General features: G+C 42.3%; 1 protein-coding gene across 7 annotated transcripts in view; it reads right to left on the minus strand.

Annotated features, from left to right (window-relative positions):
* FHIT (fragile histidine triad diadenosine triphosphatase) overlaps positions 1-24,360 on the minus strand; it is a 622,267-nt gene that overhangs the window by 85,600 nt on the left and 512,307 nt on the right. For all 7 annotated transcript variants that reach the window (XR_012630211.1, XM_074878818.1, XM_074878821.1 and 4 more), the window contains one exon: positions 5,003-5,071. Coding sequence is in view for 6 of the 7 variants with exons in the window: in XM_074878818.1 (XP_074734919.1) it covers positions 5,003-5,071 (69 nt within the window). In the remaining variant the exon portion in view is untranslated. The remainder of the gene's footprint in view (positions 1-5,002; positions 5,072-24,360) is intronic.

Below are 24,360 nucleotides of genomic sequence, written 5' to 3' on the forward strand. Positions count from 1 at the left end.
GCATGCCATTAATTTTCATGAATAGTTCAATCCAGTGCTCACAGAAGCTGTTGGGCATCTTTCCATTTCATCTAGCAGGACCTGGATTAGGGCTTATTTATCTTTTCATTATATACCTTATCTTTAAGTAGGAAGCAGCCCAAACAGTTCAGTGCAGCTGTGCATGTTTCAAGCCCTCCACCAGGCTCTGTGCCCAGCAGCACGGGAGATGTTGTCTGCAGGTCGGAGTGAAGGCATGTCACAGTCAAAGCCACTCATACAGAATTAAACTTCAGGCTTGTTTGACTAAACTTCTGAATTCACCACGGTTTCCCTGTTTTGCCAGTCTGAAGAAGCAGCCCAGCAGGTTCTTTAGTCACATGCCAAAATGCCTCCTTCATCCTCCCTGGAACTGGAAATGATTACTAATAGGTATTCTTGCTGGAATGATTTAACATAATGTGTTGAATGAGATCACTAAGTCAAAATATCTTTTCCTAAGTGACCCTCTCACTGCTTGCCTGAATGCCAGAGGGGAAGGAGGACAGCATGAAGTGAATTCTTTTGCTGCCTTCTGGGTTTTACAAAATCTTTAAGTTACTGAACAATTCACATGAGGAAGTTTCACCCAGACTCATTACAAGAGGTCCATGATGCAGGTCTGGCAGGCAACCGAGGGATGGAGACACAGCGGTTTGGGTTAACCTCTCTCGTTCATGCTTCCCCCTTTTACAGTATTTTCAGTGCTCTCCAGTCTAGGTTGGGAACTGAAGACAGGCGAGGAAATGAAGCGGGCATGAAAGCAAAGCTGGTGAATGGACAGGCACTCTTTGCCCTGCATGCACTGCCCTGGATGTGCATCGCAGTGGCAGCTGCATCTGTTATAGCAGGCTGCAACCACCAAGTGAAGCACACAATTTGGGGAGGAACAAGGGTGTGCACCACAAAACACATCACTGCAGGCCAGGAATGCTCAGGGTTTCACTGAAAGGCCAGGCTGCCCTTACCCATCTGAGTCTGTCAGCCTCAAAATTAACTTATTGAGGTCAGTACTCATAACAGCGGTATTGAGGACTTTTGATTCAGTCTTCCTTTCTGAGAAAGCCCCATACTCTCTGGCCCAGTACAGCTATTACCTGCCAGCCTAAAGGATGATGAATGTTATTTATATTGCAGTAATGGCTAACCACTCAGTGGAGACCAGGGACAGGCTGTGCTATGGACTTTTCAAACTCACACTGAATGAGGACTGCCCGCAGATGGCTGAGTGTATGAAACTGCTGAGACATTTCAGGATAATGTTCTTGAACGCCTTGGACACGATGACCTCCAACAACTCTGCAGTACTTGTGCTGACTGTAACAACACAGGGTGCTGTCCTACAGTAAAGATGTTCATTCATACCAAATTCTTATCTTAGTTACTGTGACATGCCCTTACAATAGCAAAAAACTCATCTACTTCAAAGCAGGCAGTTCCTTGATAGGAAGGCCTTTAAGTTCCTTGATTAATAAATGTAAAAATATTAATCTATTTCAAACTGAACAGAAAACATAGAGGAATAAAGAGGTATTCTAACAAAAAGTTTTCCTAATATTTAGCTGCCATAGTTTTGCTGTCCAAGAAATAAAGTGAATCAGTGAATAAGGACTACTCAAGATGTAGATGAGAAAAGTAACGCAGCAATAGTAAAACATGATCCTATAAAAAAACCTGTAAGACTAATTTAACTCTGACATGTGAACACTTGCAGGATTAAGCTTCACATAATTGAAGAAAAATGTAAGAACTGAAAAACTATACCTTTAGCTTTCCACTACATTGAGACCAGAGGGTGGATAGCTAACACTTCCTGGGAAATATCCTCCCAAGAAATAGTCCTGCAAAGATGCAGAGGAAATACTTTTAAAACATTCAACGCAGATTTTTTTTCATTATTAATCATTCTCTCTGCACCTTAGAAAAATCAGTGACTTCTTTCATACGCACTGAGGTACAGAAGCCTAAAATATTAAGTGACGCATTCCACCAAAAAATGCCTTAGAGAAGATGCTGTGAAATAGGTGTCAGCCCCTCTTTTATCCCTTCTACAATTAATGTTCCAGTATTGAGGTTCTAAATATACACCCAGAAACCAGCAGACATTACTATCCATCAGCAACCTTATTAAAAACCAAGTGGTAAAGATATACCTTACCTTTAAGTATATTCTTTACACTTAAAAGTTGCTTTAGATGAGACTATGTCAGAGCCTCACAGCCAAAAGACTGAAAATACCAGAGCCCAGTAAAACACACTAAGCAGGGATCAACCTGATATGTTTTCTTCTGTCTTTTCAATCAGATGAGTGGTCACTCCCAAACCAAATGGGAGAAATAAAGCACATGGTAAGAGACTGCAAGTACTTTCTAGCTGTCTTAACTCTAGAAGTCTCCTAAGAGGACTGATGTCTCAACATCTGGGCATTCCTTTCACTGTCAAACACTCACAGAGCAATGGGATTTGTCAGCAATCTGCTGAGCATATACAGATGACAACTGCAGAGCCTGGAGAGCTCCAAGGCATTTACAGATAGATAGGGGTTTGCAATAGATGTGTTGAACCAGAGCTGAGATCCAGAATCGGTGAAAATTACACCCAATAGCTGTAAAACCTTTAGCTGCAGTAGTTAAACCAGTTACCACAATATGCAAAATTTAGCCTGGGTATGCTTTACAATTACACAAATTGTTTAAGGAGGCTGATCAGCCTCCACATCACATACTACAAGGAAAAGGCTGTTGGGATGTTTTTGGAAGGTGGTCTTTGCTGCCTAAACTACAACTCCCATCTATCACTCAAATACACAGGAATAAAGCATCGTTTATAAACAGGTTGTGGATTGTCCTAAGTAAAAATTTCACGGACGATGGATTGAAAGCTCTCTCCAGCACCTACATCTCACCTAATGGTACTCTATCCCTCATAGGTTTTCAGCCTGTTGCCCCACCATGATCTACATGTCTTCCTAAATTCCTTTTAAAAGATCTTCCTGACAAAGGGATTTGTCTAGTTGGTACAACACAGAGATGCATTATATCAAAAGATTTTTGCCTTACTGACATAAGCTCCAAATGATGTCCAAAGTCAACTGTATTTTCAATAATTTGTCCATTTTGTATTTTCCAAAATAGGTTTATCCACTTATGACAGCATACTGCTCAAGCCCCTCCATCCTCCAATTCAGCCAGCAATAGAACTTTGCATCAAACATTTTATAGCATCAAATGTGTTTTTTTTTCCCCTAGCATCCAAAAAAAAAATGAAATCTTTGTTCAGCTACAGTCTGTACAAAAGCATAAGTTAGCTCTGTGGTATTCAAGAATAGCTGGGTAGACTCTGAGGCTATACATTCTTCTGCTACAAGATACATTATCACATCCATATCTAAATATTTTTGCTTCCTATGTCTGCTAAAAGCAACACCTACAATTGCCGTAATTGAAAATTACAAAATAAAAATATTTTTCACCAATTTGTCAGCCTTTTGCATTTAACAACATTAAGTGTAGAGTCTAGTTCATTAACGGAGTTTTGCCTGTTTGTATTTACACATAACAAGGGAGAAATAAATGTGTTAAAAGAAGAAAATGGAATTGTAAATACGACAGAAATGGAAACAGAGTTTGTGGGTTGGTGCAGCATCTAAAACCACTTAAAATATTTGAAAAGGAAAAAATCATGGAATCATAGAATCATTTAGGTTGGAAAAGACCTTTAAGATCATTGAGTCCAACCATAAACCTAACACTGCCAAGTCCACCACTAAACCATATCCCTATGCGCCACATCTACACATCTTTTAAATATCTCCACAGACGGTGACTCAACTCTTCCCTGGGTAGCCTGTTCCAATAAACCCATTGGTGTTAACTTTCAAGTTGCCTCACTTAACTGGTTTTAACTACAGCAGCATATAAGATGGCCTTCATGGATTTTCATTTGATCTTGCTCAACAGTCTCATTATAAGGTTTTACCCTTATTAGTGGGGTTCTCAGTCTCTACGCTTCATGTAACTGGTCAATAATAAACTTTTTTCACCACTTTTGCATATTTAAGTCATTAGAAAACTAAAATGAACTATCCTTTTTTGTCAGTGGGGAATTGTCATCATGTATATATCACAAATGAAAAAATACAAAAGCAGAAAACGTCATGAATTCTCTTTCAAGCAGGTGGTATTGCAGTAGCATTGAACAAGTTTATATTAATTACTTTCAGAAAGAGAAGGAGATGTCATATTTGAGATAAAGGATCCTACCAGACCCACTAAAAACCATTCGTAAATCTAACAATAGTGAGATTTTTTTCATTAACTCATTGTGACAACTGTCAAGCTGGGGAAAACTTTTTTTAATGCGAGTATAATTGTTCATTTAAACAAAAGCCAGTAAATCAGTCACTGAAACAGCTTATGTCCCCAGCTCTGCTGTACAATCTGCACACATGCATATATTACATCTATATGCATAGTTGCTCTTTAATTTTCATCTTTGGGGCTACAATGTGATTGTCCAGAGCCTGAGCAGAGCCCTGTAAAAAGCAGGACAGAAGGCAATTTGTGATTGAGTTGTAATGAGCTGCCTGTGTTTTCCTTTGTTGGAAAGGGCAGGTTTGGCACCCTAGGCTAGCAGTTGGGTTGGACCTGCTCCCTGCATGACAGGCTAACCATGTGGTCACTCTTTTTCCTGTGCCCTCAAAATAAGAGGATACAACTATTGGTAGAGATGTCACCTCATTCTGTGTGTGGTGACAGACTTAGGCACCAAAGATGTCTCTCTCAAGACACTGTGTGACCACAGCTTGACCCAGAGCTCACAAGGAAGTCCCAGTATAGGTCTTGGTGCTATCACAGGGTCTTTGCACCCAATGAAGATGCAGAGATCCCATTAACTACCTCCACTCAGGGCAGGTCCTGTATCATTAAGGTGACTTTCTAACAGCAAAACCAACTCTGAACAAGAAATGGAGTTCAGCCCTTACCTCCTCGTAGACATCATCATTCCTGCTGAAGTCTCCGGCCCTCCTTGGGAGCACATGGACATGAACATGCTGAAAATGTGAAACAAAATAATGGTGATTGTCAAGCTCATGAATTTCTTTTCTGGATCGTCAGCGTTATTCTCAACACATAGAAGTAACCACGCAGGGGCTCCCACAGCATTATTTTTGGAGGAAAATACATTAACCCGTTCTATAACTATATCTCAACTCTTTGGAGAATATAAAAGATGAAAAACATGAGAGAGCAGCTCTGCTGTATTATATGAGCTTCAGAGTGAAATGCCTGGAACTTTAGGGGCTCTGTGGAATTATTCATAGTTGTCAGTCAGAGATGTATTTAGCCACAGCTTTGAAATGACAACGTACCTTGGAGCTGCATGTTGTGACTTCGAAACCAACAAGAATAAGAAGGTGCCTGTGATGGGACATGGCTGTAGCGCGAGTGGGCAGCCCCGGGCTCAGTGCTGCACTGCACAGGCTAGGGGATAGAGGAACTGATGGTACACAACAGAGACCATGCAGGTAGAAAGGCTGTCAGAAAAGGACACTCGCCCAGCTGTACAGCACGGATAATACAATGTCTTTCACGGGGTTTAAAAAGACTTTAATGTTTTGCTTTTCCTTCCAAGAGGTTGCAACCCAAATATAACAGACTGAAGCCCCCAGCGGTATGAGGTGCCTGCTGGGTGCACGTGCCCACATATGTTCCAGTGCACCAAGTGGTCCCAAACCTGCAAGGCACAAGAATTATGAGCCCAGTTTTGCAGAGCCTGAAGCAGAAGCGTCACTCTCCTGATGGCTGGGCCATCGCTCGGCGGGTAGCAGAGCTAAGGACCATAAGCTGCAGGGGCACCTTTGGGCTACCTGGCATGGGAGGGAGTGAAGAGCAATGTATTTCTGTCACAAATGTTGATGAGATATGGGGAAAAGGAACAAAAATGTGGGCAAGAAAGCAGGTATATGACTTGTCACATTGTCAACTTGATGTTGTATTATTACTGTATTTTTTTTTTCTATTAAGAGACTATGACAGTCTCTTCATCCACATAGGAATGGTAATTCAAGATTCTTGACACTCAAACTCTACTAGGAAATCAAATGCTCATCTATCTGCTTTTCTGCAGTAAGTTCAGCTACAACATTGCAAAGCATTCTTTTATCTTTTTCCCTTTCTCCTTCACTCTCTTTCGAGAAAAAAACCCACAACTGAGAATAATTCTCCAGGAAAAAAATCCAAACACCTCATTGAGGAGAGACAGCAAATGATCTGAGTGACAGATCACATTTATGCATCTCCAGATCTTTTCAGATGGTGCCTAAATCCTTTCAAAACAAAAAAGACTGCATCAGAAACAGTACCAAATGCTTTACATAGAGTTTAGAGAGCTTGCACCTAACTCAGTTTGATGAGGTGGAAATCAGCTGAAACTCATGCACCTCATTGAAACATTCTCAAAACATGGCTTAAGTCTATAATGAAATCCAAAATCAAAAAAAATTTTCTTAGGCTATTTGTAAGCAAATTCAAACACACCTATATCGTGTTAGCTTCAATCCATAAAAACATTTGCTCAGTGAATAAAACAATGTTTCAGTTAATGAAATATTCCGAATACCACTCTTTTTTTTTTTTTTCTTTTCACAGCTTACCCTAGAAAAAACAAATATATGATTGCTTATTCTTACCATTACCCACAGCTTTCAGTGTATTCAGCCTAGAGATGAGGATGATTCTTGAGGGTTAAAAACTGTGTTTTTGAGTAATACATCAGTGATAGTGTTCTGATAGTGTATTATACTAATATATCATGAGAGCGATAGTGCTCTTGTGATGTATTAGTGCAATGTATCATCTGAACATCACTGCTCTCATGATTTATTGCTCAAAATCACAAGGCAAGTTTAAAGACGGTCTTCAGTAGCCTTAGGCCTGAAATTTAGTTTTTGGACAAAGACAGACTTTCAAGAAAAATAAAAGTGAAGATTAAAGTTTGCAGTGGTACTGTAAAATTTCACTAGTGTGTCACACCTGTGGTTCTCATTAGATTTTAAATTTACTCATAGAGAATAATATGCCAGACAGTTTCTTTCTTTTCTGCTACAAGGGGTGATAATTTTGCTACAAATGTCAGTTTTCACGGATTTCTCTTGATGATATATATAAAGCCTAATATCAGCTATCAACAACAATATTCCCCAAAAGGTCAGCCACCTTTAAGAGCAATTTTTACTGCTGTGGCAGAATGTTCCAGGATGCACACAGGAGAAGATCTGTATACCCACAACAGACAATTTGGAATATCAGAAAGCATGCAGGGACGTAGTCCAAAGCTCAGTGCAGAGATGCTGCACTGCAGATGCACAGACCAGCACAGCAGGTAATGAATGAGCCTAATGTGATCTTCTACGCAAAATGGGCTCTTGCGATCAGCATGAAAAAAAAAGAAGAAAAAGTGTTTATGACAGCATATGGGCCACTTGGCATCAGTGGGGACATCCTCAAGAGTTGCTCACCTTTACTACATGCATTATGTTCTCACACAATGCCAGGCTGCATAGCAAAATCTGTCAGAAGTATCATAAAACAAATGAGTATTTCCAAGGTTTGATACCTCCTGATTTTTTTTTTTTTTTTTTAAATTCTGTGCATGGAACATAAATAAAAATCTGGATTCTCCCTACTGTTTGTGTAATAGAAATGAACAGGAGCGGCAATAGTGTCTCAAGTAATTTCCTTCTCTTCAGCTTTACCACAAAACACTGAGAAATACCAGCAGCACAGAGCAGTGGCTACCACATAGCGAGAAACACCAAACAAGGGGATTTCACACCTTCTCTAATCTGCCTTTCAGCTTCTGGCCTTTCCAACTCAGGGACACTGATATTTGGATTCATTAGGAGTTCTTTAATTGATCATTTTTGCTCCTTAGTACTATTTGTTATTGCTAAAGCCTCAATCCACCAAGGCACTTAAGCACCAGCTCAATTTCCAACCTGTGAATTGGTTCAGTGGGAGTATTCGCATCCTGGATATTATGTATATGTCTCAGTGTTTTGTGTCTGCTGATGGCTACAGGGAGGTCTCCCCAACTGGAGGTAGCAGAAATAACTTCAAGGTGCCTGCAAATTAAAGTTGCTTCTTTCCATTTTGTTTTCCAGGCAAAACAAAAACCTGCACATCCAAAAAAGACATTCGCAGTTGACTGAAATGTGTCAGTAGATACAAACAAAACATTTGGCTGCATTTTTCTTAACCAAAAAAACAGATTTAGGCAAATCTTCCTTCAAAACACTGCTTGGAGACAAAAAATCCAAACATTGTGTATACAAAATGTCAAAATAAAGCGTTTCAACTTTTTCCCCAGTTATTGTGGGTATCCTCATGTCTGGCGGGTGGCAGACAGCCCCATCACATTCCTGCAGGCTGCATTCAATCGCTGTTGACTGCATTTTATTTTTTTCCTAAAAAATTGCTTTCCCCTCATTTGGCATTGATTAATAAGGAGGAAAAGCAACATACAACAGCCAAGACATTTACATTAACAGACCAATCAATATCACCCACATCAGGGTAGAAGAAATGCAGATACACGCTTGCATTGCTTAGAATGTTAGCTACCATTTCCTCGTCTTGTCAGACACTGATGGGGAAAGCTGTGCATGATCACAGGAGATGGGCACACTGGGCACGACAATGTGAGGACGAAGCAATATGCCCCCGGGTAGGGGACACCATGTGGGTCAAACATCCCTGAGCCCCACCAGTTGCTTCTGATACTGGGGACAAAATTTCCTGCCAGGGATGTCTGGGGCAGCAGTAGCTGGAAGGAGGCTGTGGGAGATGAATTTTATAGCATTTCCAAAATAAAAAAATTATTAGGCTGACAGTTTTCTAGGGCTGGGACTGTAGCTTCCTCCGTTTTCACAGTGGCTACTACATTATAAATGAAATCTCAGTTTGAGAAATGCCTAATTTATCAAGAATTATCAAGTGATGCAAAATCACTCTTAAGAGAAGCTCTTTCAAGGCCTTTAAACCCAGAATGGCCAGAGAATTAGAAAAGGTACTACAAGGAACAAATCTGTAGTGCCAGGGGGAAATTGTGAGCCAGAGCCAGCACGTGCCATCTCTGACCTCCCACAGCAGCGAGAGGATCTTCTGCTTGAGCCCTGTGGCATTCCCAGCACGACTGTGGGAGCGTGGCACTGCCGATGGGCACTCCAGAGCACGCTCATCCCACCACTGCTGAAATCTGGCAACAGCACAGGCATTTGTGGGATTATACATCTAAAATCAATTTCCAGTGAACCAGGATTGCAAAATGCTCACAAAAGTCTTAGCCAAAAAACCTGGAGCCTGTTTTGTTGGAAAAACACCCATTCAGGTCAGGTGAGTTTTGCTTCAGCACTCAAGACCATGCAGAAAGCAATGTTCCTAGTTACAGTTAATGTTCCTAGTTCAGTATATGTTTTAATATACTGAATTATGGTCAAATAACCAATGTGTCACCACTGCACTCAATGTAAAGCAAAAATACTAGGCAAAAATAGACACTGAGATTTCTTGGGTAGACCAGAATAGTGAAGAGCAGATGACCCTGCCACACACCACTGGGGAGGACATGGACATTGCCTGCAATAATTCATGAACATTATGTTTTGTTCACTCAGCTGCTGTGCTGGTTAGCAGAGCAACAAAGCTCAGCTTCCAACAGAAAGGGAGATAATAGCCTGTACAAGAGCTCCTCAGCATGCACCCAGGGTCTATTAGCAATAAATGTTGCTATAGGATGAATACATAAAAACTGGCAACAGGTCATGCAACCTTGTGGGCAGGGGGCCTGCCAAAAAGTTGGCAGAAGAAGTGCTGTTCCCCCCACACTTGCAAAAGCAGTACGTGGCTGAGCTGTGCCTTCATGCAGCGAAACCAGATGCCTTTCAGCGGCTTAATCCTTTCCCTCATTACTTTGCATTCTGTCTAGAGAGAGAAAGCTTTACCTTTGTGGGCTTCCATGGTCTCATGGTGCATCAAGATCAGGAAAGGTTGTGATGTGGGGCACAGAGGGACATCAAGGCCAGAAAGAGTAAACGCCAATGTCCCTGCCACGGTTGTGTTCAGGCAGGAGGAAGGGCAGGAAGGGCATTAGTGGCTGCAAGTACCAAGACTTGCTGGCCAGGAGACCCCCATCAGCCAGTTTGCTGGGAAAAAGGATGGTGGTTTGCAGATAAGACCTTGCTTGCTGCAAAGTCCTCTGTCCATTACAGAGACATGGGCTTCTTACAGGAGGCTGTGATAATGCTTCTTCTAAACAACCAGATTAACTGTAGAAATTCCAACTAATAACCATTCTCCAAGTAAGACTGTTAGTGGGTGATAAAGAAAATCAACCATAATACTGAGATAGCCACATGAAAAATAGGGCAATTTTGTCCTCTCTGTAAACTGGGCTTCCATGGAGCCCTTGTTTGCTATTGTTGATTAACTGCTCAATTATCCCTGTTACAAAATTATTCTGTGGAAAGCCCTGCCTGTATATCCATAGCTCATTAACGGAAAGCACTCCCTCTGCTGTCCCCAAAAATGCATTACCCAGACGCTAGCACACTTGGTACAATCGCTCTTTCTAGGCATTGAAAGCCAATTTCTAGGGCCCTTGACTTGCAGGCCCTGGCAAAGACATCTTCATGGGATAGCAATTTCTGTTCAGTTAGTATTTATGAGTTCTTGACATTTTTCCTAGTCCTGAATTGGGTTGGGATGGAGAAGCAAATTAAAAAATAAGAAGTCCTATCCAACATTAGGAAAAGGCAGAGTTTTGGTCAATTAAAATACTCAGTTTTCACAGCCTTCAAAATTATTGCCAGCATGAATGTTATTTATTTTTTTACATTTCCAGGAGTTATAAATTACACAAAGTAAGACCACTTTAAAAGACCTAATGTTTCTAAAATATTTAAACATGAAAGAAAACGACTTGAAACAATTCCTTTCCTACAAAAATGCCCCATTTCTAGGAATCAGCATTTTTCTTTCCAGCTTCACTAAAACCTCATGCATGAGGCTGTATAGATGCAGACACTTGGAGACCTGTCCCCACAAGGCAGCTCTGGTATTCTGGTAGTAAGAGTTGCTCCGGACCCAGGAAGGCTGCACTGACTAACACACTCTTGTGACACCTTTGCTTTGGCTCTGGTTTATTAAAACTCAAAACTGAAGTTTGCTTTTCTACCATCATGAGAAATGTAAAGATGTGGTACAAATGGAAAGGAGTGGCACAGACTGCCAGGCTCAAGAGCAGTATGTGCAGGGGACAGAAGGATGCCTTAGAAGGGAAGGTCAGGGAAATCCACATCTACCTCAGAAAGCTCAGGGCAACAGCAGAGAAAACAGGACAGATGCAGGTGGGAATGGACTAGAAGAGCCACAGAGATCATGAAGGGTGGGAGCTACTGACACAGTGGAGATGGTGGTAGAAGTTTTATGAATCAAAAATGTCATGCAGAAAGAGGGTGCAGAGAGAAAACAGAAGAAACTGGAACAAGTCTTGGGAGAGGAGGCCACACAGGCTGTCCACACGCTACCAAGCTGGAGTGTGAGGGCCCTTTCTGGAGACATTTGTGTACATCTGCATGGCACTGCATGTACACATACCCATCGGAGGAAAAAAAGAAAGCTTTGCAATGATCCCTACCAACATTTATGCTATGGATTCACCTCTGGAAGAGTGATACTCACGCACTTTAGAAAGCAACAAAACTGAGAGAATTTGCAAATGTATCAGAAACCAAACCAAGTGGGGGACTTGCAGCAGAGTACATCTTCAAACACGTACATAGAGAAATGTGCAGATTCAGCATCCTCAATAAATAATGCATCTGTCAACTGCTATAAAGTTTTAAAGAAATGAGCTGTGGATGAGCTAGAAAAGGGATGTAGACCTAACAAAAACATGCGCAGAACAATTTTTAAACCCACTTGAGATCTGCAGTTATAAATTCCACAGCTGAAGGCAACTTTAGGATTTTCAAGAGAACTGCCAACCCCTCCCCTCAGCCTCAGACCCAAGAAAACTGGCACAATAATGAGGGTAATTGGCCTGTTTATTGGAAGTGGTGATCCAAATATAATTTGGACATCTCATATGAGATCCTCTGAAAGTCAGCAGATGAATAAACTCAATGGAAATAAGGGTGGGATGGTGCTTCTGAACTGATATTTCCTGACCTCTAACCTGGTCCACAACTCTAGGAATGAGGGTCCACGCACAGTGGCAGGAAGGTCAGGCCAAGGACCATCACCAACTCCTCGCTTGCCATTATTCAGTGCCTATCTCCTCCCCAGCATCCACAGCGGACAGGACGGGCACACCTGCAGGAGCATCAACCATCACTCTGTGAATCAATAGGACAACACCACCTTGGTCCAGCCACAGACCCTGATGGGGAAACTGCTGTGCCATGTTTTACAGATTATATGTCAGCAACACTATGATCAGAACACTGTGCGACTTGTACTCCATCTTCTACCCCTTGAATACCAAAGAACTGCAAAAACAACCCAAAACCCTGGCAGCCCCTGCATAAAGTATCACTTCCATTTTACAGATGGGAAGGCTGATGCACAAACCAATGAAGGTGCCTCCAAAGCTGCTTGGGAATGTGTTGCAGGGTTAGGGACAGCTGGGGAGCACCTGCCTTGAGGTCCTGCACCTTTGCCTTCCCTCAGAGTCACTTTGCCCAGGTGTTTTTGTGCAAATTTGGTGTTGCTGAGATGCAAATGAAAGCGCAATTGCATTTCCCCTCACCTCTGATCTTTAGTTAAGTCTTGATAAATGCATATTGTTTTAACACTTGTGATATGTATAATTAGGGTTCTTTAATTTATGTTTCAATAAAATGTTCTATAATAAACATTTACTGCTCTGTGAATAAACATTTAAATGAAGCTCCTAATGGGGGTTACATGTTTCGAAGCAGTTCATGGCTTTGCTGAAGTCTCTCCCTATACTTAATGAGAGTCATTTCCATAATCTGTGCATTATTGGTTAAGCCTCCCTTTAGGAATATTTTACAAAGTAAAATTCTGTGAAATATTATCAGCCAAAAGAGAAAATGCTAAGAGGATTATCAAATTGTCCTGTTAAAGGGACAGCACAAGCTTTCATTTCCCCCCTGAGATGCTAACATTGTAATTATGTAGAATGTGCTTACTAATTATCGCACCAGTGTGTTATTACTGGGTTTTTCCCCCAGAGACCCGGTCTAAATGAAAAGGATGGGAGACTCCCGATAGGTCTGATATGAAGGGCAATATAATGCTAATTTACTTTCTGATATTAATAAGAGTAAGGATCAAACTCCCTCAGGCAAATCTTGTAGATGTAAAGAAAGGTCCATCTCCCTCAGAGGGAGCCAAGCGCTTACGTATGAAGTTGTGTACAGCTTCTCCCACAACATCGGCCCTACAGCCCCATGATTAACACCCAGGGTCTCATTCCCATTTTGCTGAAACTTCCACCCATTTTCTCACTGACTCCAATGATGGCAGGACTTGGCTGAGATATAAAGTACACTAAGGTCGAGGGAAAGATTATTGTTGGAATACAGAGGGGTTTCAATTCTCTGGAGTATCTGCAACGATTCAAACACCTGTAAGATATTCCTTCCATGTGTCTGAGTACACTTGAGGAGAGAATAAAACTGAAATATATCTTTGGTCCACTAGCAGGGAATAAGAGCATTATAGCAGCAGTGGCCCAGTCCCACTTTAACACAGGGGGTAGGGAAGAAGAAAAGATAAATCAGGAATGGATGTGGAAAGCCTTACATACCAGTTACTCTTATTCTGAAAGGGAAATCATTATCTCTAATTCTTGTGGTTATTGCCTTTTTAGGCAACTGTTGCAACTTCTTCTAGGATGATGACAAGGTTCCTGCAGAATTAAAATACTGTCTCTGTCCCCTCTTCGTTGATTAAAGGTGTGTATTGTGTTTGTGTGGCAAGGTTTTGGTGGGGGGGGGGCTACAGGGGTGGCTTCTGTGAGAAGCTGCCAGAAGCTTCCCCCATGTCCAAAAGAGCCAACGCCAGCTGGCTCCAAGACGGACCCACCACTGGCTAAGGCCAAGCTCATCAGTGACAGTGGCAGTGCCTCTGGGATAATGTATTTAAGAAGGGAGAAAAAAATCTATGGGAGAGCAATTGCAGCCAGAAAGAGGAGTGAAAATATGTGAGAGTAACAGCTCTGCAGACACCCAGGTCGGTGCAGAAGGAGGGGCAGGAGGTGCTCCAGCATGGGAGCAGAGGTTCCCCTCCAGCCCACGGTGCAGCCCATGGTGAGGCAGCCGTGCCCTGCACCCAGGGAGGGTCATGGAGGAGCAGATTCCACCTGCAGCCTGGGGAAGACCCCACGGCAGAGCAGGGGGGTGCCTGAAGGAGGCTGTGACCCCGTGGGAAGCCCATGCTGGAGCAGGCTCCTGGCAGGACCCGTTGCCCCATGGGAGGGACTCACGCTGGAGCAGGTCGTGAAGAACTGCAGTCCATGGGAAGGACTCATGTTGGAGAAGTTTGTGGGGGACTGTCTCTTGTGGGAGGGACCCCACGCTGGAGCAGGGGAAGAGGGTGAGGAGTCCTCCCACTGAGGAGGAAGGAGCAGCAGAAACAACGTATGATGAACTGACCACAATCCCCATTCCCCATCCCCCTGTGCTGCTGGGCAGGGAGGAGGTAGAAAAAAATCAGGAGTCAAGTCTGAGAAGAAGGGAGGTGTGGGGGAAAGGTGTTTTTAAGATTTGGTTTTGTTTCTCATTATCCTACTCTGATTTGATTGGTAATAAATTCAACTAATTTCCCCAAGTTGAGTCTCTTTTGCCCATGATGGTGACTGGTGAGTGATCTCTCCCTGTCCTTATCTCCACTCATGAGCCTTTCGATATATTTTCTCTTCCCTGTCCAGTTGAGGAGGGGGAGTGATAGAGCCGCTTTAGTGGGTACCTGGTGTCCAGTCAGGGTTAACCCACCACAGGATGGAAGAGAGGTGCTACTGCAAGGAGAAACAAAGGGTTTCTCATGACAGTAACATGACCGAGCCTCATAAGTTTCTGCAGAGGATGAAATGCATTCAAGCCACGGTGCTTTCCATCACAGTATCTATCAGTGCCAAGGGAGATTTCCAAGGCTCTGTGTCAGTACTGAGGCATTTTATACCCTTAAGGATACATTTCCCAAGAACTAGCAAATATCTCTGTGCATACCTACAGCACTCACTAGACTCTATTTACTTATTTATAATATTAAAATCATATATAGCAGCTATGAGTTCCAAAACACGGTCTGTTTCCCTATTTTTATTGCCGAATGTGCACATTCATTGCTAAGGTTTAGCTGCTTCAGTTAAACCTTTTAAATGTAAATTATTTTCTGTTATAAAAAGCTGATTGTGGGAGTTTTAGTATTTCAAAGATGGTAATTTATGTGACTGGAACAAAATAAAACATTCAACAGAAACAGAATTTTACTTGATCAGAAACACTTTTATGTTTCAGTATAGTTTTCTTTTCATATTTTCCTCCTGCAGCAGTGGCCTCTGTCTTTCAGTTAGCTGCAAACAGAAGATCTGAGATAAAACCATAATTTAATGCCATTTGCATATATGTCATTCCCCAAATTCTTCACCTCACACAAAGTATTTTAAAGCTGTCATGAACCAATGTGTGAAATCCCTTATGCAGCTGCTCAGCTATTCACCCCTCAACAGTCCATTGAAGTCTCTGGGACGAGGGGGAAACAGGACCAGTCTCCAAACAACCCACAGGAGTAAGTCTTCTCCCTTGTCCCCTCAAACCATTTCGATGGCATATCCAGTAGGGGAGCTGAGAATCGAGAAAGCAGATTTTCATCACGGACTATATGACTGCTGGCCAATTCTGTTTTTCTTTGACTTACTTCCCGCACACATTGTTGAATTTGGGATACAAAATGATTTTGTGGAAGTAAACATCCTCCTTGAAAATCAAACCTCATAGGTCACCTACAACATCGCCCAAAGGTGACTGAAATCCCTGTAACAACTCCTTGGTTTCAGAAGCTATTGGATCAGGCCTTGCAGAATACCATGGTATCAGCACCGAGACAAGCCACCTTTGAAGATTTTGACAACAACCTATACAAGCTAATATCTTCTCCCAGGCCACCAGTTCAAAAGTACCTTCATTCTTGATTTCACAAGTAACTAGGATTTTTCTTGCCATCTTTCATAAGATCCAGCCCTGCTCCAGTTCCCTTTCTGCTCAAGTCAGAGGCAATAATCTTACTAACTTCAGGTTAAGTCCTTCATGATTTGAAGAAATCTAGCAAGCAGATGTGCTGATAATGGCAAAGGATATACATTATTATGTCCCCAAACTTCAAAATAAAATAACATGAATGTTATTGCCTTTAAACACCCTGTAATATTTTGAAATCATGTTAGAAAAGGTACCAACGTTCCTGTCTCAAACTTTTTTTAAACTTCTTAAAGTACTTCTTCTGTAAGCCCTTGCATGGCACGCAACATTTGCACATCTTCCACCTAAGTGTAGTGAATGGCTACAAGGCCAACACTGATAAACACACAGTAATGCATCTTCCATTGACTGTTTGCTAAAATGAGGACTCGATCATTTTAACTTACCAATTTCATTACAGAAATGTATTATTGATTCAATCTTTCTTCATATTCGTGAGCTGGCTAGAGAGAAGAGTGAACTGTTCTGCTTAGTACACTTTCACCTTGATAAGCATGAATTACCCTAACTGGGAAAGGAGTTCTTTCAAAATTGTTTAAATCCACAAAATCCTTTCAATCAGAGAACTTTGGTGGATTTGTAATGCATGCTGGTGTTTGCCAGGAACCCAGCTGAAACCACCAGACTTGCTGTCCTGGAGACCTTTCAACAGCAGTTTGTCCAAATGGACTTTGACTGTGACTAGCATAGCCATATGGGCAGAAGAGTAGCAGGGGTGAACAGTTTGTGATTACGTCCCTAAGTCGTTTAACCTTCAGAATTACGATTCCACGCACTCTGCCACCCAACGGGAGGCTGTACAAGCAGGTGAAAAGATAGATGTCTATTCTTAATGACTGTTTAGGAGACTGCTGCGCTCTGGTCTGTGCCCATGTTGGTTCAGTTCATTAATGTAATTAACCAACAATCAATCTTTTTAAATTAGTTACACAAAAACAGCTACTGCCAGATCAACTGACACGAAAGTTAGGTCACGCTGCATTTCTGCACGATTTAACATCCACACTGGAACAGAATACAGGGCATGGAAGCATCAAAAACTGGAGCCAAATTCATTTGAAGCCCTACAACTTAATTAAAGTGTGCAAAATCTGTGCAGCTGGCTTGGTCTTATTTGCATGGCCTTCCATGCTTCCAGCTAAACACCTTGGCAATATAAAAAGTGCTCAGAAGACAAAAGAAAGAAAGAAAGAAGTGCTTCCAGGAAATATCCAGTAGTGAAGGAATTTAAACAATTTTAAACATGTAACTTTAGGCAGGGCTTGAAACTGGACCTTAACAGCCGCTTTCATGATTCACCAGCAACTCCATTCACAAAATAAAATGAAAACAGAAGGAGCTGAAGTTGCTATTAGTGCCTGTTCCCTTTCTTTGGGCTAGGAAAAGACCAGCAAAGCAACCTCGGTTTTCACTGAACACAAAGGTTACCTGTGAAGGGTTACAGCACAGTTTCATCATCAGCCTTGACATTCTGATCCGCTGTCCCGGGATCAGAGCTGAGAGCAGTTTATAATTCTGGCTCACAACCTGCCTCCCTCTTTCCCATTCCTCTGGGGGTTGGGGAAAGGATTTGGTTGGCCTAAACCTGGTGCAATGTGTTCTCCAGAAGAGCTGGCCGAGGGGTTGCTAAGGTGACCAAATCCTGCCCCTAATCGCCTTCCAGCCCAGTGCTGGAGGGATGAGGAGCAAACAGCAGTCTTGCAGAGTCTGGTTTGGACCGAGCAGACCTCACATTATATAGACGTGCCCTGTTTGCACGGGCTGAGAGCTGCTCTCAGGGGAAGCGGCTCAGTGACCTCTGGGTTGCCGTCTGTGCGGCTCTGCAAGCCTTGGCAAGGCTGGGAGGGGAAGCGCGTGCCCCTACGTTGCCGGCAGGTTAACGCGCAGCTCTGCCTGGCGAGTGTGGAGCATCTGTGAGCTCGGTGTGGGTGCACTGTCAGCCTGTTTTAAGTCTAACAGACAATTTCTTTCTCAACCCTCTAAGATGAACCTGAACTAAACTGCTTTCAATTTCCCCAAAAGGCCAAGTTTGCAACTTTGCCTTATGCTTGTCCATTAAGACAGCATCTGGCTTTTTTAATCCCTCGCACTAACTGATGTGATCCAATTGCTTCCACTGGGCCTACCATAGACATTGCTGCTGAATGACTGCCATGAAATCAGGTTCCTCCTCCCAAATCCACCACCAAATGGATAGGCAAGAGCCTCCCTGTGATGCAGGAGAGTATGGCAGTGCCCGGGCTGCGAGTCTGTAAATGACTGAGCACATCCCATAAAGTGCTGAGCACCTTCCCTGCTGTTTGCCAGAGCAAACCCTGAAGGTTGCAGGATCAGGCCTGCAGATTCCCCATGACTGAAGAGTAAGTGAAACACTCACCTGGTTTTCACTTTTGTGAAATCAGGCAATTAGGCTGGTGCAGCAGAAAAGGTGGAGTGGGAATTGGGGCAGATGGGGAAGGAGAGGGAGAATGCCTGCTCAAGTTTCATTTTGAAAGTTGCATGTAAGTTAGCATGACCGGAGAAAAAAAGACTCACTTCTAGAAGACTGAGGAGGAATGTGCAACCTGTCACTTAACACTCCCCACCCTCTGCAGCGTTGCTGCCAGAAAACCACCAGAGCGGGTGCCTCCGGAAACGAAACTGAAGACGACGTGAGTGAATTAAAAACTAATAACAGCAAGAAACTTTAATGAAACGCTCTCTGGCTAGCTAGAGCAGCTTTTCTGATATAGGATTTTCTGAGCTTTCATAACTCTGCAATCAAAAACCATCCTAAAAAGTTGTGGGCAGCATTTTACCACTTTGTGCCTCTGTGTGAACAGACATGCATTTTTCCTGCAGCATATGTATAACAGCAAAATGCAGGAGCCCACCTTGGCAAATCCCTTATTCATTACCATAGTCATCTCTATTTTCTTGGTATATGCAATTCTATGTCATTGCTGTATGATATACACAGTGCTAATTGCAAATGGGCTGCTTCTGTAGCTGGAGGACCAGGTTATGGGAGCTGGGGGAGTGGAGATCTTGCCCCAGAAGTTCCCAGTTTGGTTTCGATCTGCCTCACTCCACAAGGTGAGCAGGGAGCCTAAGCTTTCGTGGTTTTAGTATCCAACATTGCTGCCAGAGTCAAAAGTAGGCTGCAATGCACAAGGAATACAAAATAGAGACCTAGAGGGCAGGCAAAACTTTCATAAATTCAGCTCATCTACCAACATCGAAAGAATTACTAATCAGAGAAAGAAAGCTACAGAAGTGTTAACATTAATTTTACTCTGCTACAAGCCACGTGGCTAACACCATGACACCTTGCCATTTACTGAGGGAGAGCTATTTATTTATGTAACCTATAGCTCACATTTAAATAATTAGTCTGCCTGATAAATTTTAGAACTTGCAATCTGTGTGCCACGTTTGCATAAGCACAGCATATTTAATGCAGGTACAATTGTTTAACACCTCCAGCATCATATTAAGGAGTTTCATATAATTAGCAGAGTTAGCCACTCCAACTTTCAGGCCACTTACACATTTAAAAAAATGTGCTACTTGTACAGAGTAAAGTTGCTGCTCCAGAAATGTAGCCTGTGCTCCTACCAAGGGATGTTCAGAGAGTGATACGTGCTGTCTAGGAATAAGCAAATCAGGTCAGATAAGACAGGACTTGATCAAAAGATCCACCTAGACTTTCTGTTATCTCCAAGAGTCAGAATGCTCCCCAGATCAGTCTGCCATCTTTGGTTTTCTTTCAGCCCACCAGGAGCAAAGGCCTGAATCTAAGGGGTGCTGACTACTTGTTACCCTCTTCAGCATCAGGTCAGTGCTTCCTTATAGCGAGATGCCAAAATCCCACCTACAAGACTGTGGATCAGAGCCGAGTGGTTTTTACATCACAACATCATGCTTTAGGCCAGGTTTCTAGAAGGTGAAGAGTAACACTTCTGGGATGCCATTCTGGATGCAGAAGTTCTGACTCTTCAATAAGCAGCAGCCGCAGGAGTTGCATAGGGATACAACTAATGAGCTGTATTCACTCCTCAGCAGAATGGTCCTCACTTCCAGGAGTTACATCAGGGATGAGCTTGATCTTTGTTGTTATTATTTTGACATAGTCAAGTGAGCAGAACCCCAGTTGTGTGAATCATATCATGGCAGTCTCTTGGCATCTCAGCAGAATAAGAATGCAATAAATACAAAACCTTGTAGTTCAGATTGTAAACATAAAAATAAACCTGAATTTCAGCTTACAAATTGAATCAGTGGAGGAACCTGAAGTGAAATCTATGCTCATAGAGAGTGGATACCATTGACTACTACATTAGAATTTGCTAAACAGCATGAACTGAACTAGCCTGTATTTTAGAATTTAGGGTGTGCAAAGTGACAATTAGAGAGCAAGGTGATATTTTGAAAATCAAATCACAAATTCAGACATTAGAAATGCTCACTTGAAGTGCCTGAAGGAAAGCTCTTATCTGAAAAGAAGGCCAAAATAAGTTTGTTTATTTGCTTCTTTGGTAAACGATGCTCTTAGGCCAGATCTTCGGATTTAAAGCCAAATTTCTATAAAGTCATTCTGCAATGAGCAGCAACGGTGACATTGATGCTTCTTGTCAGATCTTCAAAGCACTTCAACATTCAGTACACTTCAGATAAAATAGCCACCTGCATTATTGTTAATCAGTTCTGAAAACCCTGTTTCATCTTTGTTAAGCTCTCATGAAAACTTCTATCTATACGTCTTTTCCAAATGGTGTTTAGGCACTTCAGAAGCTATTCTAAGTTTAATTATTTTGGAGACATGTCAAGGTCCTTTGCACAGGGAATTATTTTCTAGTTCAATATATACAAAATTGTAAAGAAACTGGGATCAATCCCGCTATGCCTGTTTATCACAAAATCTTGTATCATTACATGACATTCATCCTAGACAAGTAAAACAAAACCAAACTTAAGCTTAAAAATAGCACTACGCAGACTCCTACTTTGGTAACTTAGCTGCTAGGAACATTTACTTCTACGTCGTACCAAACTCAGTCAAGCAAATAAACACCCTCTTGCTACTGCTAGAGAGAAGGAGCAAAGACCAATATATATTAAAAGAACCTTGATATCTCTAGGAAAATAAGTTCTCATCAGGTGATAAGAATATATTCTCCAAGGAGAACTGCCACAAGCAACAATGATTCCTAGCAGGAGGTGTGGGGGAAAGTACCACATGATACTATGAGGGACATAAGCACACGGAAAGCATAAGCAGCAGAAGAAAGGAATGAAATATTTCACATTCTTAGGCAGGAGAAAGGAAGCAGTCCATATTCAGAAGTCCAAGGAAAGAAGATACCTGTTCTTTGTTGAAACAATGCACAAAACATGGCCTGGAAAAAAAAGAATCCTCTTTCTCCACAAAGAAAAAACATTGCACTGAATTCAGTTAAATCAATATCCTCAGCTGAACAGGCATTTTAAAGGGAGAGTTTTTCCCAAATTTTCTCAACAACTTGAAAATAACTTGAAGAAATTCTTATCCCTCTGCCATTTTTATGAGGAAACAAACTCTCCATTTCCTCCTTCTCCAAGCACAGAACAAGATCCCTGCCCTCTCCACAAAACAGAAGAGGTGGGGAGATACAGGAGAGAGAAACCTCTTCTTTGCCTCTTTAGAGAGGTTGTTCAGCCACAGAAACAGGTTGTCTCCCGCCAAGGAAGGAGGACACTGGGAGTGGGCTGATGTTGGTAGTGCAGCAGGATAGTGAGCGAGGTTGAGACCGTCCAACCAGTGGCGATGCAACTGTGTGAGGTCTATCCATGTGGTGCATCTCAATGTCATGAATAATCTCTGATGTTGACTGAAAGTCAGGATAAATATAATGGAGTAGGCTGGAAAATCATCCTTTGTAATCTGCAGCTCACAAAAACCAACCCAAAGGGGTATTCCAAAACAGCTTCTGAAGCTGTGTTTGACAAAACCTCTGCATTTCTGAAATGCTAATCAGGGCAGAATTAGCTGATGAGGGAAACACCAAGTTAGATGAGGACAGGAGGCCAGCAGCAGATTACAGTCTAAAAAGGTTTAAATAGACTTGTTAACATCTGCTTAGGGTGCAACTATAATTAAGAGATCTCCTTTCCTTGTTTGGGGGTTTGAGAGTTTTGTTTGTTTGGGGTTTTGTCTTTGCTAGTTTTCTGCCTTTCCAGTTCTGACAATGAATTTTGTATCAGGACCCTGGGGAAGCAGAGCAGACTTTCAGCATTCACAATCAGGAGAAGCAGAAGATCATGGCAATGGAAAGGCAGTTTAGTCCCAGAGTTGTTACATTCTTTCAGAAGCTTTTCATCTTATGAATACAAATCTGTAAAAACTCTCTTTGCTCATGGATTTATTTCTTTGGGCAGCTGTATCAGTAAACACCTAAATCTGCACAAGTCACTGTGTTCATTTGTCCATACTTCTGCTACCTCATTCAGTCATAAAATTAGTTACAGAAATCTATTCCTTCCATGTGTATAGGCAGTTAAAAGCAGGCATCCAAATTGCACAACCCTCACCTGATCCCTCATCTCCTTCAAAAGTACGGAGTAAGTCAAAACTTAGGAGTAGCATAATAGTGCCCAAATACATTTCAAGGGAAAGATTTTGAAAGACAGATTTTTTTTGACTGTTCTGACCGGGGGACATACATTGATGATAGCCAGAGAGCACAGCTTGGTGGGATAGTGGCTAATAACAGAAAAACAGACCAGAGGTTCACCCAGGCAATGGAAGACTAGCATTTGTCTTTCATAAGTTAATGTAGAGCTTTCTAAGCAATTTTTTAGGGCCTACTTTTGCTTTAGACTGCTCAACCTAATAGGTGCTTTTAGCACAAGGAGTGGGAGGGATTTGTTTGTCAGGGAGCAACTTGCTAGGAGAGTCAAGAGGCCACAAAGATGATCATGGGGCTGGAGCACCTCCCCTGTGAGGACAGGCTGAGAGAGTTGGGGGTGTTCAGCTGGAGAAGAGAAGGCTCCAGGGAGACCTTAGAGCAGCCTCCCAGGACTTAAAGGGGCTACAGGAAAGGTGGGGAGGGACTCTTTATCAGGAGTGTAAGGATAGGATGAGGACTAACAGTTTTAAACTGAAAGATAGTAGATTTAGGTTAGATGTACAGAAGAAATTCTTTCCTGTGAGGGTGGTGAGGCACTGGCACAGGTTGCCCAGAGAAGCTGCCCCCTCCCTGGAAGGGTTCAAGGCCAGGTTGAACGGGGCTTTGAGCAACCTGGTCTAGTGGAAGGTGTCCCTGCCCATGGCAGGGGGGTTGGGACTAGGTGATTCTATGACATTATAACATGAACATCTAAACATAAATTCCAGCCTTTTCCTGGAAGGAAAAGGAAAACACAACAGAAGTGCAAAGGGCTAGAGAAAGACCATATGATTCAGAGTAATACTACAGGATTCAGTGATTAAACTGGGCTGGCAAAAGCAAGGTGTCTGCATCTAAATTTAGCTACCTAAATGATCGGTTTGATTTTCAGAGGTGATGAATGCCTGCAGCTCCTGTCGACTTCAGGTGCCCACATTTGAAATGTTTGGCCTTTAGTCTTCAGCTCAAACTAATTGAAGGATTTAACATTTCAAAGCTAAGGGGGTTTATCCAATCCAAAGTGCCATAAAGCTGCAGTTCCTAGGCATGAGAGATATGACACACAAGCAACTCAAAGGCAAAGCAGGAGAAGAAAGATGATTATTCCCCAAAGTGCACACACTTGAAAGACAGGCTAATGAGTTCTTAAATGACATAATTTAATCTCAAGGCTTCTCAAATACAATGTTGGAGTTTTCCCTTCCTCAGTCATTACAGAGTGCATAAGGAAATTTTAACTGTACTTCTCCTGTCCTTTGAAATACAGAAAAAATTTACCCCTCAGTTTAGTTCCCCCTGAGCTGCATAGATCAAATTAGCCAACGGCAGCTCCGAATCACAGTCAGGCAGCAAAGCAAGCCAAAGGAATCCTGCTCTCTCAAAAAGCACAAGACACAACATTTTCACAGGGATCCAAGGCCCATCAAC

This window comes from Strix uralensis, chromosome 10, assembly GCF_047716275.1.
Source record: "Strix uralensis isolate ZFMK-TIS-50842 chromosome 10, bStrUra1, whole genome shotgun sequence".
In the NCBI taxonomy this organism is placed as follows: Eukaryota; Metazoa; Chordata; class Aves; order Strigiformes; family Strigidae; genus Strix; species Strix uralensis.